General features: G+C 37.1%; 1 protein-coding gene across 5 annotated transcripts in view; it reads left to right on the top strand.

Moving 5' to 3' along the window:
• The first annotated feature begins 357 nt into the window (after positions 1–357).
• Positions 358–18,919, top strand: part of LOC110785675 (2-methoxy-6-polyprenyl-1,4-benzoquinol methylase, mitochondrial) — a 28,850-nt gene continuing 10,288 nt past the window's right edge. The window contains exons 1-6 of one of the 5 annotated variants that reach the window (XM_021990157.2): positions 358–543; positions 1,437–1,563; positions 1,952–2,013; positions 5,421–5,570; positions 6,306–6,450; positions 14,342–14,413. In XM_021990157.2, the coding sequence (XP_021845849.2) occupies positions 450–543; positions 1,437–1,563; positions 1,952–2,013; positions 5,421–5,570; positions 6,306–6,450; positions 14,342–14,413 (650 nt within the window). In that variant the 5' untranslated portion in view covers positions 358–449. The remainder of the gene's footprint in view (positions 544–1,436; positions 1,564–1,951; positions 2,014–5,420; positions 5,571–6,305; positions 6,451–14,341; positions 14,414–18,919) is intronic. The other 4 variants (XR_008930910.1, XM_021990158.2, XR_008930911.1 and 1 more) reach the window with 4 other exon arrangements.

Below are 18,919 nucleotides of genomic sequence, written 5' to 3'. Positions count from 1 at the left end.
CACATTTCCCACTAACTATATTAAAAAATACCCCACTATCAACTAACACCCATTAAATTAATAAGTCAATTCAAATGTCTTAAACTCCGCACCGGTCAAACCGGTGCGAGTATTAAGGGACGGAGGGAGTATATGTTAATAGAACTTCATATCCAATTTATGCCAACATAATGCATTAGCTCCAATAAAAAACATCTGAAACAATGAAAGTTTGGATTATAAATTTAGATGGTTATAGGCTAATAATGGATGGATAAAAAAGGTGAAAAATCAAATAATAGTGTAACATATGTAAACTCGTGCATTACACGGGCTTCAATATAGTATTACGTATTGGTACTAAATTTTCTGTATACTCACTCATGTCGATATCGCCACTTGAGACCAACACTTTCTCTGCATATTAGCGGCATTTGAACATCCAACTGAACGCCTGGCAACACACCAACATGGCGTCGCTAGCTTTTGTCAGGGCGTCACGCTCTAAGCTTTTGCCCCTCCTCTCTTCCCCTTCTCGCCTGCATTCTCATGCCACTAGCTTCGGTATTTTCTATCATTTCATGTCCAACCAACGTCAATTTCATGTTTTTCTTAATTATTCTTTTTTTCCCCGATCAATTGTGCGTTAATTTTCCATTTCTGTTTTTTTTTTTTGATTGATCTCGGTGTTGGCTAATTGCTAAATACAGGTTATAAGGGCAAATAAATCGAATTATAGTGATGTTAATTTGGAATCAGTAGCTTCTGTTGACGTTAGTTATCAATTTTCGCTCGTATGCCGCTATCGTTCGTTGGACAGGCATTGAATATACATATGTACAACTTACCGATAATCCCCCATCCGGAATTAATACTTTAAATTTGGACAGGGTTTATTTAAATAAATAGTGGTATTTTCTTTCTACAGGAGTTAGTTTCTCTATTGAATGTGATTGAATTTTTGGATTGGAATTGTTTTAAAGGGGAGTTGTTACTTATTGGTTAATTATGTTCTATCACTGGGTTGTTTGAAATTTGTGGATTCCTGCTTAAAAGATGTCTTGACTAAAGAGGCATGCAAGTGTGATTTGCAAGTAAGTTTAAGTTGTCGCTTTTGTGATGATCTTTTATTCGACTGCAGTCTTTCTATGCTTTCTCGAAATTACTAGTAGCGCAGCCTTATCAAATTGGTATTTCAAACATTATGAAATTTTAGGGGACACTATATTTCATAGTGCATCCTTTTATTTCTGTGCATTTTTCATAGGGGATGAAGAGTTTTTAGTGGTGCATTGTCTTTCTAGGGTGCCTGCAGTGGTAGCTGCATGGTTCTCTACAGGGAGAGCTTCATGTGTTCGATTATTGTTGTTGTTCACTTTGTAGTTTGTACAGCCTACACTTAGGTGATGCTGCATTCACATTAGTACGCCAAACCATATTGTGTCTCTTATTTTCAGGTTTTAAGGAGGTGCGGGAAGAGGAAAAAAGTCAGATGGTTGGAAATGTCTTTTCAAGTGTGGCTTCAAATTATGATGTGATGAATGATGTAATGAGCGCTGGTCTGCACAGATTATGGAAGGATAGGTTTGTTTCTGTTTTAAGTGGACTAGTCACTTAAGTTTCTTATTTTGTTTACATTGTGATTGAAATATTGAATTAACGAATATAGAGGGCAGGGTCATTAACGGGTTCATTTTCCCTGGTTTGGGTGTGGAATGGGGAACGAAGGGAAACAGCGGGATTAATCCCCCTTCTCCCCTTCCCTGCCCTAATGGTGGAATTAATAAATCAAATCTTCTAATGTTGTAATGATTTGGAAGAAAAGTACGAGTCAACCTTTCCCTTCCTCCCTTCCCTTTCCTTCCCTCTTACCCTCACCCACCTTTCCTCTATGATTGCTGACGAGACACATTATTAACTGTCATAGTTTTCTTTTCATTCGTATACATCATGCTGTGTCTTATGCTGTCAGATTGGTAGAAGAACTGAATCCATTCCCTGGAATGAAGCATCTGGATGTGGCTGGTGGAACAGGTTGATGGTCTGACTTTGAGCTACTTTTGTATACAGTACTTCCTCCATTTTTTTTTAATTGCACCATCTGTGATTTCACGCTTGCCAATGCACTATTTTAACTACTAATATCTCTCATTATACATTTTAAAAAATTATAACAATTTGATAATTTGAAAGTATATTTCGAGACGAATCTAACAAGATCCCACATGAGTATATTTTTCCTTACATATAAATCACAAAAAATAACTATATAAGAATAAGCGAATAGTGCTAAAACCAAGATGGTGCAATTATAAAAAAATGGAGGAAGTATATTGTAATTCAATGCAAGTGTTGTAAAAGGCATGAGAGAAAGTATGATGATAAATGTCGAGCATGTATAAATTAAAGAGAATAATTCTCCAAGAATCCGTTTTGTGGAATTAGGAACTTTTTGAACTGCTGACTTCCTAACTGGTTAGATTATCTCATAGCTTTCTTCCTGGTATGTTCAAAAGGTATAAACTTGGACAATACAAATATACGAAATACCTTACTCAATTCTTTTGGTATGTTTTCATGAAGACATTTTTGTTTTCGTCTATTGATCATAAAAAACACCGTCTTCTGCATATCTTGTCACTTAAAAGAATCAGATTAAGATTTAGGCTGTTTTCTTTTCAACTGACTATATATTCTAGATTATTATTAGCATTTTTTTCGAAAGTAAGTGCCACTTTAGTACTCCCAACTCTGTATTCCATATTAGTGATAAATAATTGTCTTATTTAATCATTCAGTCTTGTATGTGAAGAATACCTCTGTATTATCTTTCTTTTGTTCAAAATCTTGGTTGCTCTTGCACATACAACTGACTACTTAGAGTTTGATGTGGGTTTTCTTATGGTGTATTTGGAGGAGGTACAGAAGGCTCTGATAGAGTATAAAACTAATCTTGGGGCTTCAACCATCAGCTTAAGCTTTTGGTTGAGGTGGTCCTTTGACATGGTATCAGAGCCAACGTGACGCAAAGGTCACGGGTTCGAATCTCATCCACCCCTCATTTCAAAGTGGAATATTTCGCGCTAGGTATGAGGAGGCCTACGCTGCATCCACACTTTAAGCCCAAAGGGCTTTCATGTTAGGGGGCGTGATAGAGTATAAAACTAATCTTGGGGCTTCAACCATCAGCTTAAGCTTTTGGTTGAGTTGGTCCTTTGACAGGCTCATCTTGAAAATTGGGATTTTCCGATTTTGTGTTTTGTTCAAAGATAGAAGGTGGCTTGGGGTTCAATTGGGTGATCTAATAAAATATTGCTTTGATAGAGAAGTGGTGATGAAGGTTTCCTCTTGAGCGGTCATTGTGGTATAATGCCGTTAACATGAGATTCTAAAGATAGGCGACTCACATTTTTCCAGTGTAAAGTTATTTGATTTATTTCACATGTTTCTTCATTAGTTAGCCTGTAAGTGATGTTCAAGATAGGGGATAAGTAAAAGAATTCTAATTTTGGGAAGACATTTGGACAAGGGAGCAACCACTTTGTGCCCGATACCCACATTTGCTGTTTATCTACTCTACATTCCAGATTACCAGTACCGGCTTTTTATTGCAGAAATGTGCGGGACTTGCACTTTAGGTGTCCCCCCCTTGACCGAGAGAAAGATGTGCTCATTTCTATGTGTGGCAGTTTGGATATTCAGTTAAAGAATGTGGAGGATTCTAGAGTGTATGTGAGATTCTCTAGTTCTAGGGATTTTCTTGCTAATCATTACTTGATCATTAGAATCACTCCCTTAAATATGATGATTTCCCTGTAGCAAACTTTATATGGAAGGCAAGGGTTCCTTTAAAGGTGAGATCTTTTTTGTGGACGTTAGCTTTGGGAAGAATCAATACAAATCACATGCTTCAAAAGCGGAGGCCGGGGATGACAATCTCACCTGACATTTGCTTGCTTTGCCAAGCTAATAGTGAGTCACGTTTACATGATTTCCTTCATTGTGATATGGCTTAAGTCATTCCTTCGAATAAACAGGAGTGGTTTAGGATTTGTTTGGTGGGGTCTGGTAGGAAGAAAGAGAAGAACTTGCTTTAGCAAAATGCACCGATGGCTATTTTGTGGGTCTTTTTTTTGAGCAGAGTCCATGTACTATTGACGGCATAGCCACCGAATTTGATATACTATGGCATAAAGTCACTTTGTGAGCTTCTCTATGGGCTAATGGCATTGTTGTCCAGCTTGATATACATTGAAAGATACAAAGGACTAGACTAATTTGTAGCTGTATTTTACTGTTATAAGGAGACATTGTCATCATGTTATACATTTATGCATACGGTTTTAATTAAAAATTCTTATATAAATAAAGTTGTATAGTAATTGCAAATAAATGTGAAGCTTTGCTTTTCTGAACTCAACTGATTTGTGTCTGACTAAAGTGTTCTGATGAACTCAGCTGAAAGCTGTAACCACAACTTATCACATATTTAGTTTGTTATCTCCTAGTCTTTCAACATGCAATGTTTACATGATTTACCCCTTGCAAATTAGCTTTGCTGCCTATACTTGATGTATGTAATGTGGTTGATAAGATGATAACATCTAATAACAAAAGAAAACACGCTAGCTTAACTTAGCCACCTGTATTGGGAAGTTGAAGGCCCCCAAGACACCTGGGGTCTTCCTTAACAAAGTGTCTCAAAAGGATTAATATTTCCAGGAATCCAGGTTAAGTGAGCCTATAATGTGTTTTCCTGGATGTTTATATCCTGTGCTTAGCACATTGTGACTTGTGAGACTAACTTCTTGGGCACTATGAGGTGTCTAGAGCTCTCTGGATGAAGTGCTTTGAAATTGTGGGCTGGATGAGAGACATGTAATGAATGTGCACACCAGGAACCAAACTACGAATAATTTTTGCGTGCTGAGGTTAGTGGAAGAATTCCATTTGTTTTCTTTAGCTTGAGGTCTCTGTTAACACTTGTACTTTAGTAATCAGATGAGGTGGCTAGAGCCTAGATTAAAGTTAGTAAGTGGTCTACTTTTTTCTTATCTAAAAAATTGCGATTAGGAATCTCAAAGGAGACCTAGGAGTGGCATCTAAATTGTTATTTGAATTCATGTAACTTGATGCCATGAATGGGTATTTGTTTCTCATCCCAATTAAAACTGGTTTAAGAACGATTTCTGTTGTAAGCTACCTGAAATAAAGCCTAGATTAAAGTCTAGTAAGAGGTCTGCTTTTTCTTATTATCTAAACAAATTTGTGACTAGGGTATGCAAAAAGGAGGCCTGGGAGTGGCATCTAAATTGTTATTTTTGAATTTATGTAATTTGATGCCATGAATGGGTATTTGTTTCTCATCCTGAAGAAAACTAGTTTAAGAACGATTTCTGTTGTAAGCTATCTGAAATAGTGGCCTTTTCTTATTATTACAGGCGATGTTGCTTTCAGGGTTCTGGATTCAATTAAGCGCAGAGCATTGCGAGATGCACCTGAACATTATCTACAGGAAGAAACTACTATTTATGTTTGTGACATCAATCCAAAGATGCTAGATGTTGGTAAAAAGAGGGCTTCAGAAAGAGGTAAAATAATGATCTCCGTGAAAAGTTTGTCATATGTTTCTATCTGTTTCTTCTCTTTCGAAATTATACTTCTTTTCTACTCAAACTGCTGGGAATATCGGACAGTCTTGAATGTTTTCTTATCGTTGAACACGTCATATCTGGTTCGACCAAGTAATTGTTGAAGCTTATAAGTGCAATGGACATGTGCTGTATCAAAGAGCTGCGTGGACAAACGTGCTTTTAAGTTATGCTTGCTTAGGGAGATCCATGTACCCGAGCGTTAGTCCTGTTCAATTTTAACTAATTTGAAAATTTTAGTGAAACTGGCATTCAGCATCCTTGGTGAGCTAGCCTTGCGTAAATCACAGCTTTTCTATTTACAAAGATGTTTCATATGGCTTATTTCTTGTTTATTGTTATTTTGAGTATCAGTGTTTTAATATACATGAAGTCATGAACTGGGTATTTTTAATATACATGAACTTGCACCTGGGTATGTCCAGCTTATTTATCAACAAAATTGGAAGACCTATCAAGATCGGGAATCTTGGATCTTTTCTAAATAAACTAACATATAATGTAGCTATGCTCAAACCCAATTTTTAAAAGTTGTCTACTATTGCACTTACATGGTTCCACCCTATTATGGGGTTGTCTGGTTTCTTCCTTGTTACTCTCTAACTTTTCCTCTCTGCCCCGTTTTTTCCTTAAGAGTTTCTATGCTTACTGATGTAATTTTTGCCAATGGTATAGGTCTTGGAGGAGACAGGTCTCTAATATGGGTGGAAGGAGATGCAGAAGCTTTGACGTTTGAAGATAATTCAATGGATGGCTACACTATTGCATTTGGGATCAGGAATGTTACGCACATCGAAAAAGCTCTGGCAGAAGCCTACAGGTAAGTGATGAAAATGAACGCGTATGAATGTTAGTAGACTAAAAATGTCTGTAGTAGCCCATTGATTTATTGAAGAAATTGACTTCATGTACTATTTATATTTGGTTGTACGATTCCATTTTAAGGGTCATGAGCATAAAGAACATAGGTAGTTTTGGCCAAGCTCCGCAAAATGTTTCTCAACTTGAGAAACTGAAATTTGGCCAAACAAGGTGTTTTATAGAAGTAGAAACACTTTTTATAGAAGCTAAAATTGTCCCAAAATAGCTCTTAGAGGGTGTAGAAGTAGAAGCTCCTATTGTAGCTTCTGAAGACAGCTTGTCGTGGAGCTTATTTTGCTCATTTAATGAATTTTCTTTTGGATACAATTATACAAATACCCTGACATATAGAAAAATGACCCCCTCGTCCTACCTAATTCACCCACCCTTCTCGTTCAACCCCTTTCTCTCTCTCCATCATCATGATGTCTCCTCTTTCTTGGTCATTTTTTTTAGTTTCTCTTTGGGTTTGATTTTTCGATTTTTTTATGTTAAATAAATTAATTACAAAAATTCAGTATAGATCTCCTTTTAGAAGACGAGGTTATTGGAGTTATTAAAAGAAATTCGAAAATTTTCCATCTGGGTAACTTTAATTACATAATCACGATTTTATAAAAGATGTGGATTTTGGGAGTAATTGGTAAAATATCAAATTTGGAGAATAGTACGAATGCATTCAAGCTTCATCTGCTGTGTCTCCTTCATCAATACTTGTAACTCGATTACTCAGAAGGTTTGTCTGGTTTTTGTTGGGTTCAATAACCTGCACCTAGTAGTAGTATTTGCTAAATTCCAATTCAAGTATTTTATTTTTGGTTTCTAGAATATGTGCTACTTAAATTAGAAATGGGCCAAACAACGTAAAATCGTTTCGGTTTCTCAAAAGTATTTCTCGAATTTTTCGGCCAACCAATTTTGTTTCTCACAAGTGTTCCTCTAGAAACAACTTCTGCAGAAGTACTTCTAAGAAACATAAGTTGTTTTCTAAAAGTTTGGCCAAACAGACCCTTAGGCCCTTTTCGGTTTATTTTCAGTTTGTTCAGCTTATTATTATTTTTATTAGTATTATTATTTTATTATTATCATCAATATAATAATATACTTCCTCCGTTCCGGATTTATCGCACCATATACTTTTGGCTAGATATTTTGTAGTGGGAAAAGGGGGGTAAAATTACTTCAATGCCCATGTATTAATTTGTTTAAAGTAAAATTAGGAAGTGTGGTGGGGATCTGATATATCCTGTTTCCACATGGGTGGAAAGTGGGGATGGTGCTACTTTTACTGACATTTTAGGAAAAAGGTGATAAAATATAACCATTACAATTTATAATTAATTTGTTTAGAGTAATTTCAGTTATGAATATTCAAAACCCCAAAAAAGAAAGTGGGGAGCCAATTTATATGGTATGAGTTTCCTTAACCATGGCCCATAGATTGCGGAAAAGAACTACCAAAACCGAATAAAGTATGAAGCAACTTGTACACCCGGATCAACGATGATGAGGATGCCGGCGATGGTGATGATGACGATGATGAAAACTGATGATACGACCAATGGTGGTGGGAGGAAGCGACGATGACGCTTAATCATTTGCCCACCGTGCAACCAATTGAATTTAAACCTCTCTAGCTTTTGTTCTTGACTTTCTCTTTTATTTTGAACCTCCGATCTGAACCTAACTCCACCGATTTCAACCTTCGATCTATGATCTAAACCTCAAGAACCCTAGATTTTCGTCTCTTTTTTTTAGAAGAAAAAGGAATTTTACTGATTGTGTAATCTTGGTTGTTTTTGTGGGATGAGAGAGATGAATTGAGAAAAAAAAAATTGGGATAAAATGAAAGAAATAATCTGGGCATCATGATTTTGTGAAGGATGAACTAGAAAGATGAGAGAGGTAGAGCAGAGGAGAGGGATGGTAGAGATGAGAGAGGTGAGAGAGTGGAAGGAAAGTTGGGGTAAAAAGTTGTCTCTGATTTTCAGGGGGAAGGAATTGGCCTAAGTTTAATTAGGGAAAGGGAAGTTTAGAGGTAGATTATGTGTGTTGAGTAAGGGTAAAAGAGTCAATTTACAAGGTAAAAGTTTCCAAAAAAGGAAATGGTGTAATATTTGTGAAATTTCCTAAAGAGGTATAAGGTGCAATAAATCCGGAACAGAGGAAGTATTATTATTATACTTATAATTATTTAAAAAATAATTTTTATTGTATTTTTATTATATTTTATTTTAATTTGTTATATATTTATTATTATTATTATTATTGAGTGTGACTCGTTTGCAAATTTTGCGAGGTGTAAATAAATATTAATATTGTACGTTACAATGCTCTACACAATTAATAGCCTTCTACTATTACATTTAAATTTTCTAATAATCTTCTTCTATATGATCCATGACTTCGTCATTTTCTTCAACTTCATCATCATCGCCATTCTCCGCTTGCTTTGATTGCCAAATTTGTTGCGCCTATAACATATGGCCGTTTTACCATTATGCGTATATAAATTTTAATTTTCCATTTTACTACGGAGTACTCCCTCCGTCCCACATTACTCGTTACACTTTCTTTTTTCATCTGTCCCACATTACTTTTTACACTTCCAAATTAGGAATGGTCCCACAATTATTATATTGTCTCCTTCGATCCCACTAACAAAAGTTTAGTCAACCATACCCACTCTCATTCAATTAAAAATATATCCCACTAACTCCTATCATATCTACTTTTTCAATAAAATAACAATTGATAACCAAACAACCACTTATCACCTAAAACATGGTGCAAAGGTAAGTGTAACGAGTAATGTGGGACGGAGGGATTATTGTTATTTGTATAATTATCATTATTGTCCAACCTAGTCTAGTTCAATAAAATTCAGCTCAGAGGGAGGCCTATTTAGCTTTGTCTAGTACATTTTAAGGTTGGTAACTAGCGACACGTGTCCTGCTATATCTTCAGATAATTGTTAAGGTTGTACTTGTCACAATTGACACATAGCAGTTTGAACCATTGAATGGAAGTACTTTGGTTTTGATTTGCTGGTTGGTTTGTTATTTCATACTCCCTCAGTTCCAAATTACTTGTTACACTTACCTTTGCACAAAGTTTTAGGTGATAAATGGTTGTTTGGTTATCAATTGTTATTTTATTGAAAACGTAGATGTGATAACTGATACTCCCTCCGTATTTATTTAAGAGATATACTTGGCCGGGCACGGGTATTAAGAAAAATAATTGAATGAAATAAAGTAATAAAACAAGTGGGGTTGAGGATGGAGTGTAGATATATTATTTAATTAGATTGTGGGGTTGATAAGTTACTAAAAATGGCAAGTGTATCTCTTAAATAAATACGACCGAAAAAGGCAAGTGTATCCCTTAAATAAATACAGAGGGAGTAAGAGTTAGTGGCTTATTTTTTAATAAAATGAGAGAGCGTGTGGGGACCAAATTGTGGGATGAGAGAGACAGTATAATAATTGTGACGCCATTCCTAATTTGGAAGTGTAACATGTAATGTGGGACGGATGAAAAAGGAAAGTGTAACGAGTAATGTGGGATGGAGGGAGTATTAAGAACAATAAGAAGTAACCACAAGCTGCATTAGTCGAGGCTAGAGAGAGAACATTGAAGAAGGAGTTAATTATATTGGCGTACTGATGTGGTATAGAAATTAATGCCTGTGAACTTATCATGCTTGTCAAAAGTTAATAATGAAATTTGTTGTCACTAGAGAATTGTAATCCTTCAAGGATTGAGAAGTTTTCTCCTCGAACAATTACATTTTGACTAGAATAGAAAGCCTTGATTTCAACTAGCCGTTTTAACAAAGTCTTAGACGGTTAGACCTCAAATAACTCATTAAATAGCTCTAATAACATTGGCATTAGTACTTCCTCCATTTCAACAAAATTCAACACTTACAATTGACACATTTCTTAATGAATGTGTAATTAAAATAGATTCATGTCCCCACTCCCCCCTAATTACACCACCCTTTTTTCTCCTCCGGTAGACCCCAACTCTTTATTTCCAACGCCTTCTATGTCTCCTCTAGTTCTTATCCCCAACCGCCTATATCCCCATTCTCCGACATTCACTCTTGTATCCCTTGGGCTTTGCTAGGATCTCCACCAAGTTGTGTCTCTATTTCACTCTTTCTCTTTCCTCCGACCTCCACCAACCCTCTCCATCTTCCATTTCCCTACCAATCTCTGCCACCCTTTCCCTTAGCCCCTAACGTTCAGGCCCGACCCTGGGCATAGGCCAAGAGTGCGACCGCCTAGGGCCCAAGGCCAGGAGGGGGCCAATATTACTGACTATCTACTAATTGGTTTCTACATATATTTTACACCGCACATTTCTAAGAGATAATAGTAATGAGGTGTAGTGGTTGTTTTTGTCTTCACATTTCCCCGTCAACGTGGGTTCGAAACATGCTTGTTGATTTTTTTTTATTTATCTTTTTTGACTTTTAATTTCTTTGTATGTTTTTATTTAATTTTTTTTATTGGCAAGTGTTTCTCACCCAGAAGATAGGTGTGCCCCATTTTTTATCTGAATCTCCTCTACGTCCTCTACTAACACATTTTTTTTTCCGGTGCGTATATATAGATTTCAACATTATAAAAATAACCAAAAATCAAAACATATACTAGTAGTACATATTTTTCTTGAATAAAATATTATGACTACATTAGTTGTTACTCCCTCCATCCCGGAATACTCGAAACGGTTTGACCGGCACAGGGTTGCATTGTAATTGACTTATTATTTAATTAGATGGTAGTGGATAGTGGGGTTTTTTTTTTTAGTATAGGTAGTGAGATGTGTGTCAAACTTTTAAAGGGGTAAGGGGGTGGGGGTGGGGGTAGTGGAATATTAATTTTTTTTTTAGGGAGTAGGGATGTAGGTGGGTCATTGGGTAAGTGAGAAATTGATATAATATTAATAAAAAATTTCATTTTTAGAACGTTGCTAGTAATATAGGACGACCTTATAAGGAAAACGTTTTGAGTATTCCGGGACGGAGAGAGTAATACTCTTTAACCTTAATCATATGAATGTGTTAATAGAAGAGACTCAACTAATACATACTAAGAGTAAATTGATAGTAAAAGTAAAATATAATTTAGCTTACTCTTTTTGTGTTCAGCACTTAGGTATTTCCTATTAATGTTTTTGAGGGAATCGTACTTCCTATTATTTGGTTGATTAACGTAATTAATCATAGTACGAAATATTGTTATTGGAAAATAAATTAATATTTAACGAAATTCACTTCGGTAGCAATGATATCTTGCAATTTTAGTAGATATTTTTAACAAGGGACCCTTTTTTTCTTGTTTCGCCTAGGGCCCATAAAATACCAGGACCGGGCTTGCTAACGTTCCTTTCATGCCCTCCCTTATTTTCTTAGATCATCGGGTTTTTTTAGCGCACCTGCGCACGACGACTAGTGAGCCTTTCTACTCTTAGTCGTCATTTGCCTCGACCTTCCATCTCCCTTCCCTCGGCGAACCACCAAACTTCCTACGGTTGTTGTTCGACCCCTATAGTAGTCGAATTTGGCTGGAGGTTTTATACATGTTTCAACTAAATCCGACTATTGTCTGATTGTAGCAAGGATTGGCTAAAACATTGGTGGCTTTGTTATCAAGATGGTGGTTGTTATTCGGATAACGACAAGATAATCCTATGTTATGGTGGTTAGCTAGTAGCGGCAAGATAAGGAGCGAAGGTGGTGGTTTGTTGGCGGTTATATTACTTCATTTTACTCTCGACATTCCAATAGGGGCATGGACACTCCAACTCTTCATTTTGGGCAAAAATCATGTAAAATTTTCATAATTTAGCCGAGAAGACTCACAAGTACTTGAGCCCGAGTAAATAGTGTTTGCAATAGTGTGGCAGTGAGAGGTTGTGGTTGTCGACGGGATTTGGTGGTGTTGAGGGGTGGTGGGGATGGAGGTGAGGGTGGTGGTATGGTAGGGACATGAGGGACACGGGATGGTTTTTCTTAACTTGATTGATTGTTTAAGTGATATTCATTATTTGTTTAAGTAAGAACATAACATGTGTTTGAATTTTAATAACCTTCCCAAAATAAATGTTGCATTCTTTTTTCAAACATCACAAAATGGCAAGTGTTATAATTTTAGTGAAACTGAATAAGTATATTAAAGTGGAAAATTATGGGTTCTACATGATACTAAGCATGGATCGGATATCGGTATCCGAAATTTCTATTATTTAATATCCGAAGTACGAACCCAATCTGAAAACTTCGGATATCCATTATCTGATACCAAAATTTTCCGGATTTGATATTACTGGAATATTTGAGATCCAGTATTCCTTCTTTTCGTGCTTTTTTGGTTTTTCGTTTTTCCTTCTGTTTAGCGGCTGTTTTTTTTAAAAAAAGAATAAAGGGAATGAATAAATTTGATGTCAACAGAGAGGGTAATCCATAAAATTAATTTGCATCTACATGGGTATTTGAATAAAATAAATAAATATAGATATTTGAAAATCAGTCTATCAGATCTAATGATAGAGCTAAATCAAAACGCAAGAACAACTACCTAGAACAGATTAAATAAAAATCTAAGATCTAATAATTTTACAAACAAGAAGAAAATAAAATTAGAAAAAACACAGATCTATATATTCGATGAAATTTCTTCGTGATCTTGGTGAAAATCTGGTTGCATATAGGTGCGGTTGTTGTGGATTGATTTTGTTGGATAAGTATAACACTTACAGGAAGGGGTAGGTGAGACGATGGGTAAGCATGTGGGGTTTTTAATCTCTTGATTGTCTAAAATATAGGAGAGAGAAAGAGAAGTAGAAGATGTGGGTGGGAATGTGGGATAATGAGTGAAGAAGCGTGGGATTTGGCTGGGCAAGTTAGTACTCATTAGGTGGGCTTCATTAATAGGGTAACTCTGCAAGTCACAAGTGGGAGGGGGGGGGGGGGGGGGTAAAACTCTTCTGTAACTGATCCAAAATACTTTGATACCGAAAATTCAAAATTTGATATCTGAATTGGTATCCGATGTCTGAAAATTCGGATCAGGTATCTGATCCAGAATCAAAATTCGGATCTGGTATCTGAATAGAAATCCAGATTCGGATCATCATTATCATTATCATTACCCCATTGCCTCAAAGAGGCTCCCGCAAGAAGCGGGGTAAGGGGGGGTCGGACGTACGCAACCTTACCCCTGGAAATTACAGAGAGGTTGTTTCCAATTGACCCAAAAGCAATACCGGGACGACCATCTTCTACTTCATGGAAAGGAAGCGAAGAGGTATTAAGATTTAAGAGCCATTTTGATTTAGTCCATTACATCCCACAACCAAAAGAACAAAGGAATCTTTGGCTCCATCGGAAATGGACAAAAATCCTTATTCGGATCATATATCGAAAAAATTAGATCATACATGGATCGGTTTGTCGGATTTTCGGATAATCAGATAGTTTTGCTCAGCCCTAGGTCCACAATAAAGTATGGATTTTTTTTCACGGTTGTAGAAATTTCCTTCTGCTACCATTTTAATTCAAATGTTTCATTGGATACTTGTATGATTGGGTGTTCGTAGAACTGAGATTACCTTGAATTTGTTAGCATAAGCAGCAATGTAATATGATGTATGATGTTTACTGCATGGTTCATGCAAAGGGTCTTCTTTAGGAAACTTGACGTTTCTTGATTGGACCTTTTGGATTTTGCATATATTTTTCCTTTCTTTCTTTTTTTTTTTTCAAATTTGAAATGTCCATTTGTGTACTTTACTCAACTTGCTCCTAAGTTAGCTTTTCTATGTTTATCTACCAGGGTACTTAGACGAGGAGGGCGATTTGTTTGTCTTGAATTAAGTCATGTTGAGACTCCAGTTTTCAAGCAATTGTGAGCATATTTTGACCTTTTGACTTATTATCTGCCTGAGAATAGTAAATGCAATTCTTGCTGCCATGTTCTTACCGTCTTTGTCGCCATATTTTTTTGGATGTAATGCTTGGGACTGCTCCCTTCTTCATGCATCACGGGCCTTAGGTTTCTGATTGTGATCGGTGGTAACTTCCTTAATTGGCTTGTTATGTTACAATTGTTGCGAAGGTAAACCATATTGTTAAATGCCTAGGTATAAGGAAGGCATTTTGCATGCCTTTGACGAGATAGAAAACGGAATGATTGTTATGTCCTTTTAGTAAAGCAGTAGTGATAGAAAACGGAATGATTGTTAACACTAAATATATGCTCCAAAGGAGAAGACCTGGGTTGGCTATTTGCCAGATATGTGCACGTGTCGTGTCATGTCTATAGTGAGTCTTGCTTGCATGACTTCCATCATATTGAGATGGCAAGTAATATTTGTATGTACGAGGAGCCCTTGGGTTTTTACTTTTTACGTTCAGTACTACATTAGCCCAAGCAGCCCCATACGTACCTCGTATAATCCAGGCACATTAACGGAAGGGTTATTCAGCTAGCACAAGGATGAATCTGTTTTGGAGCATTTGATGCATGAGTAGTTAGTTATGGAGAGAGAAAGGGAGTCTCAATTTTGTAAGGAATAGATTATGAGGTGAAAGAGGGGAAATTTATCAGAGTATTGCGAATTTACTTGTGATTTTTCTCTCTGTTTATTATCAATACAATAGTAGGTCTCCCCTTATTCTTCACTTCCCCCGCTTCCCTTTCCTGTCAATCTTCTCTCACGTCAGTGTTATACATTTTCCCTCATACTGTTTTGAGCGGTTGCAAGTTCGTTTTGTGTGTTTTAGAAGGGAAAAGGAGAAGTTGTGGTGGTGTAATGCCTTATTTGGTGATTCTGTGGTGTCTTGTGTTAGAATGAGTTGCACAGTTCTTGGGAACCATTTTAATTAGTGTTATGTGAATAGAATTTGTATATTTGTCATCTTCGTGGGCTTAGGAGGTTGAGGCTTCTAACAGTTGCTGTAAGAAGGGAAATTTAAGTACTTTTTTCTCTGCTCTGAGCACACTGTGTCTGTATTCTCTGTGTGCCATTCATACATAGCAAGTTTCTTTATCGTAAAAAAAGTGCAAACTGGTAGTATGCTGACTTGGGTAAGTCATGTTACTTGAACAGCTGAAAAAATTGGATCTCTGGAAACATCAAGCAATATTTTCTGTATGTCTCACTCCCTTCCACAAAAAAATATTGGATTGGCATTTTTGTGCCTCGTATTCCCTGAAAATAATAAAGGATGGGTGGGCAACAACTTGGCCCTCAGCAAAGATTTGCATCTCAAAGTTCTTTGCATTTTGTTTAGTAAATTGAAAGACTTGTAGAATTGTAGATTCGTTCTAGTGATATGGTTTGACGAGAAACAAGTTCTTGCTTTCTTATTTACGTGTGTGCAAAAATATTAAGTGGAGCGGTTCAGACTAGATCTGCTGCCTAAATCTGGAACTCTTCAGCCGTCACTAATGGGCAATGACAATATATATACTAGGTGTTTTCTTGTTGTGTGAGCAAAAGGGATGAGCAGGTTTTGAAAAGGCCTAGTGCACCTGCAAGTGATTTGTGGAGGAATTCCGTGGCGAGTGATTGAAAAGATGATTTGTGCTGCCACTTGGCTTGTGTTGCGACGGAGCTTACATGCGATGAGAAAGGAATTGGTGAAACTTGGTCCAAAGGGAGCTAAAGGTGTAACAGTTTGATGATCTATTGTGGGTCAATTCAAATCTTATTTAAGTTTAATGTTAAATAAGGGGTCGCACCCGTCATCAATAGAGAGAGTCCATTTCACAAGTCCAAGGAGGTTCTACCTTAAACTCATACAACGATAAGGGGATTAGCCCCTTCAACACTCCCCTCTAGAGGTTGTTTTTTTTTCGACACTCCCCCCCCCCCCCCCAATGGGCCATTTTCAATTTCGCTCAGAGTATTAACGGTCCAAGGTCCAAGGTCCTAGTCGTGGGGCTGACTCTGATACCATGTTAAATACGAGCTTTGACCCGCCATCAAGAGAAAGAGTCCACATCACAAGTCCAAGGAGAAATATTCCGCCATAGTTAGGGCAGTCAACCCAACTCTCATACGCGCTCCTGGCGGTTCATTCATTTGCCCATAAACTAAAGCCACCTTTGATTCTGCGATATTTTGTTCATTGATAACTCCGGATTCTTTCATTTCCATGTAAAGATCATTTCCTTCACGAGTACGTTCACCTACTCCGCCAAATACGGATTTAAAACCATATGGCGATAAGGGAAGCACCCCTTTGCCTTATAAAGTGATTAACTCTTTCAGCTTTATCAATGTGGGACAATCACATGTGTTGTTTGGGAAGTTTATGCTTCAACATTTAAAGGCAGTGTTTTTTAATGAAAAAGGCCTGTAAGGTTGTATCTTAATAAAAATTATGTAAGGTATTTATTTCTAGTTGTTATGAATGAAGGATCCTTTTGGGATTGAATGTTGATTTGTTTGACAAATTTGATGTTGGAATAATGAGAAGAAATAAATAAAGAAATTAAAACACACACAAAGATTTAAGGTGGTTCACTCTTCAATGAGCTACATCCACCACGTGGGAGGGTTTGAAGCTTGTATTACTCTTCAATGGAAAAAGATTACAAAAAGGAATTCTCAAAGGTGAAGACTAGAGAATTCTATGTATGCTTAGATCTAGGGTTTCAATCTCACTTGTGTTTCTCTCTCTTGATTCTAAAAATCTCATTACATTTGGTAATTATAGTGTTAGACATAAAAACAATCTAATGGACAAGAAAAGGCCACGTCCTGAACCTCCAGAATCTCTAAGCTACTGATTTTTTTCTTGTTCGGTCAAACCATCAAAGGGTTCGGGCGAACTTCCAGCAGGTTTGGCCGAACCTCAAACATGTTCGGTCGAACCTCCAAAATCTCCAAGCTACGAACTCTTTTCATGTTCGGTTGAACCATCAAAGGGTTCGGGTTTGGCCGAACTTCCGGCAGGTTTGGTCGAGCCTCCCATACTTTAGGACAACTTCCCGTAAAATAGTCATAACTTCCTCGTTTCCCATCCAAAATGAGCTTATGACCATGTGTTGGAAAGCTATTGAACCAAGCTTTCACCTCCAACTTGAATCAACTCAATATAATGAGTAGATTATGAAATATGTCCATTCGAAGTCAATTCTTTCACTATAACAACCTAACATCCTTCATGGAGGATTCGAGGCACACGTAACAATTCTCCACCTTGAATTGAATCCTCCACACTTCCTCATAATGTGATACGAAACTATGCTCCAAACACACTTCCACCAACCCCTTATGGGCTTACATCGACCCTAGAGAAAGACCAACTAAGTCCACACACAAGGTGAACTTAGTTGTCGTCAAAGGCTTTGTCAACATGTTTGCGGGATTCTCCTCTGTACCAATCTTCTTCAAGAGCAATTCTTTCTTAGCTATCACATCTCGAACGAAGTTGTACTTGATGTCAATGTGCTTGGTTCTCTTGTAGAATGTGTTTTGATTCTTAGCCAAATGTATTACACTTTGACTATCACAAAACACGGACACCAAACTTGAACATGGACTAAACTCTCCCACCAGACCCTTGAGCCACTTTACATCTTTGAATGCTTCGGTAATGGCCATAAACTCGGCCTCCGTAGTTGAAAGAGCTACAACATCTTGTAGCGTTGATTGCCAACTCACGGCCGTACCACCCAAAGTAAAGATATGACTGGAAGTAGATTTCTGGTTATCCAAATCACATCCATAATCCGGATCATAAAAGCCTTCAAATCCGTTTGCATTTCTACCAAACTCAAGGTAAACATTTGAGGTCAACTACTTCACGGCTTCCCAATGGACCTTTCCTGGTCTTGACATATACCGACTAACCATGCTCACCACATGAGCTATATCCGGTCTTGAACACACCATGGCATATGTTGTGGGAACTTTGTTGGTGCTGACGTGTCACCCTTTCCACGGAGGTATCAAGTATGCGATGGCACGATCTTCCTACAACCTGCAAAACGAGAATATTCCCGTAGAAATATTCCCTCCGATGCTTAAGTATTTGCCGGAGAGGGAAAGTAATGTCTAGAGAGAGAGAAAATAGGGAAAGTTTAGGGAGAAGGCAGAGCTATGTTGCTTTGTAATGTGTAATCTATTGAGGAGAAAGAAAACCTGCCCCCTTTTTCCTTGAAAATTTTTATAAGGCTTTAAACTAGGGGAAACCCTAATGGAGAAAGCCTATGATTGGCTGATCATTCTTGGAATGACAAGTGTCACATCAGATGTGATACATAGTATTTGTTGGGCCTTGGGCCAATTAATAAGTGATTACTCTACTATGTTTGGAAAACGTGTAAGAGTAGTACTGAATGGTGCCACATTGGCAAGACAACTTGATTGTTCGCTGATTTGGCATTATAGAGGACACG

This window comes from Spinacia oleracea, chromosome 3, assembly GCF_020520425.1.
Source record: "Spinacia oleracea cultivar Varoflay chromosome 3, BTI_SOV_V1, whole genome shotgun sequence".
Classification (NCBI taxonomy): Eukaryota; Viridiplantae; Streptophyta; class Magnoliopsida; order Caryophyllales; family Amaranthaceae; genus Spinacia; species Spinacia oleracea.
The sequence above is the reverse complement of the archived record's forward strand: the minus strand, read 5'-3'. Positions and strand labels throughout refer to the sequence as shown.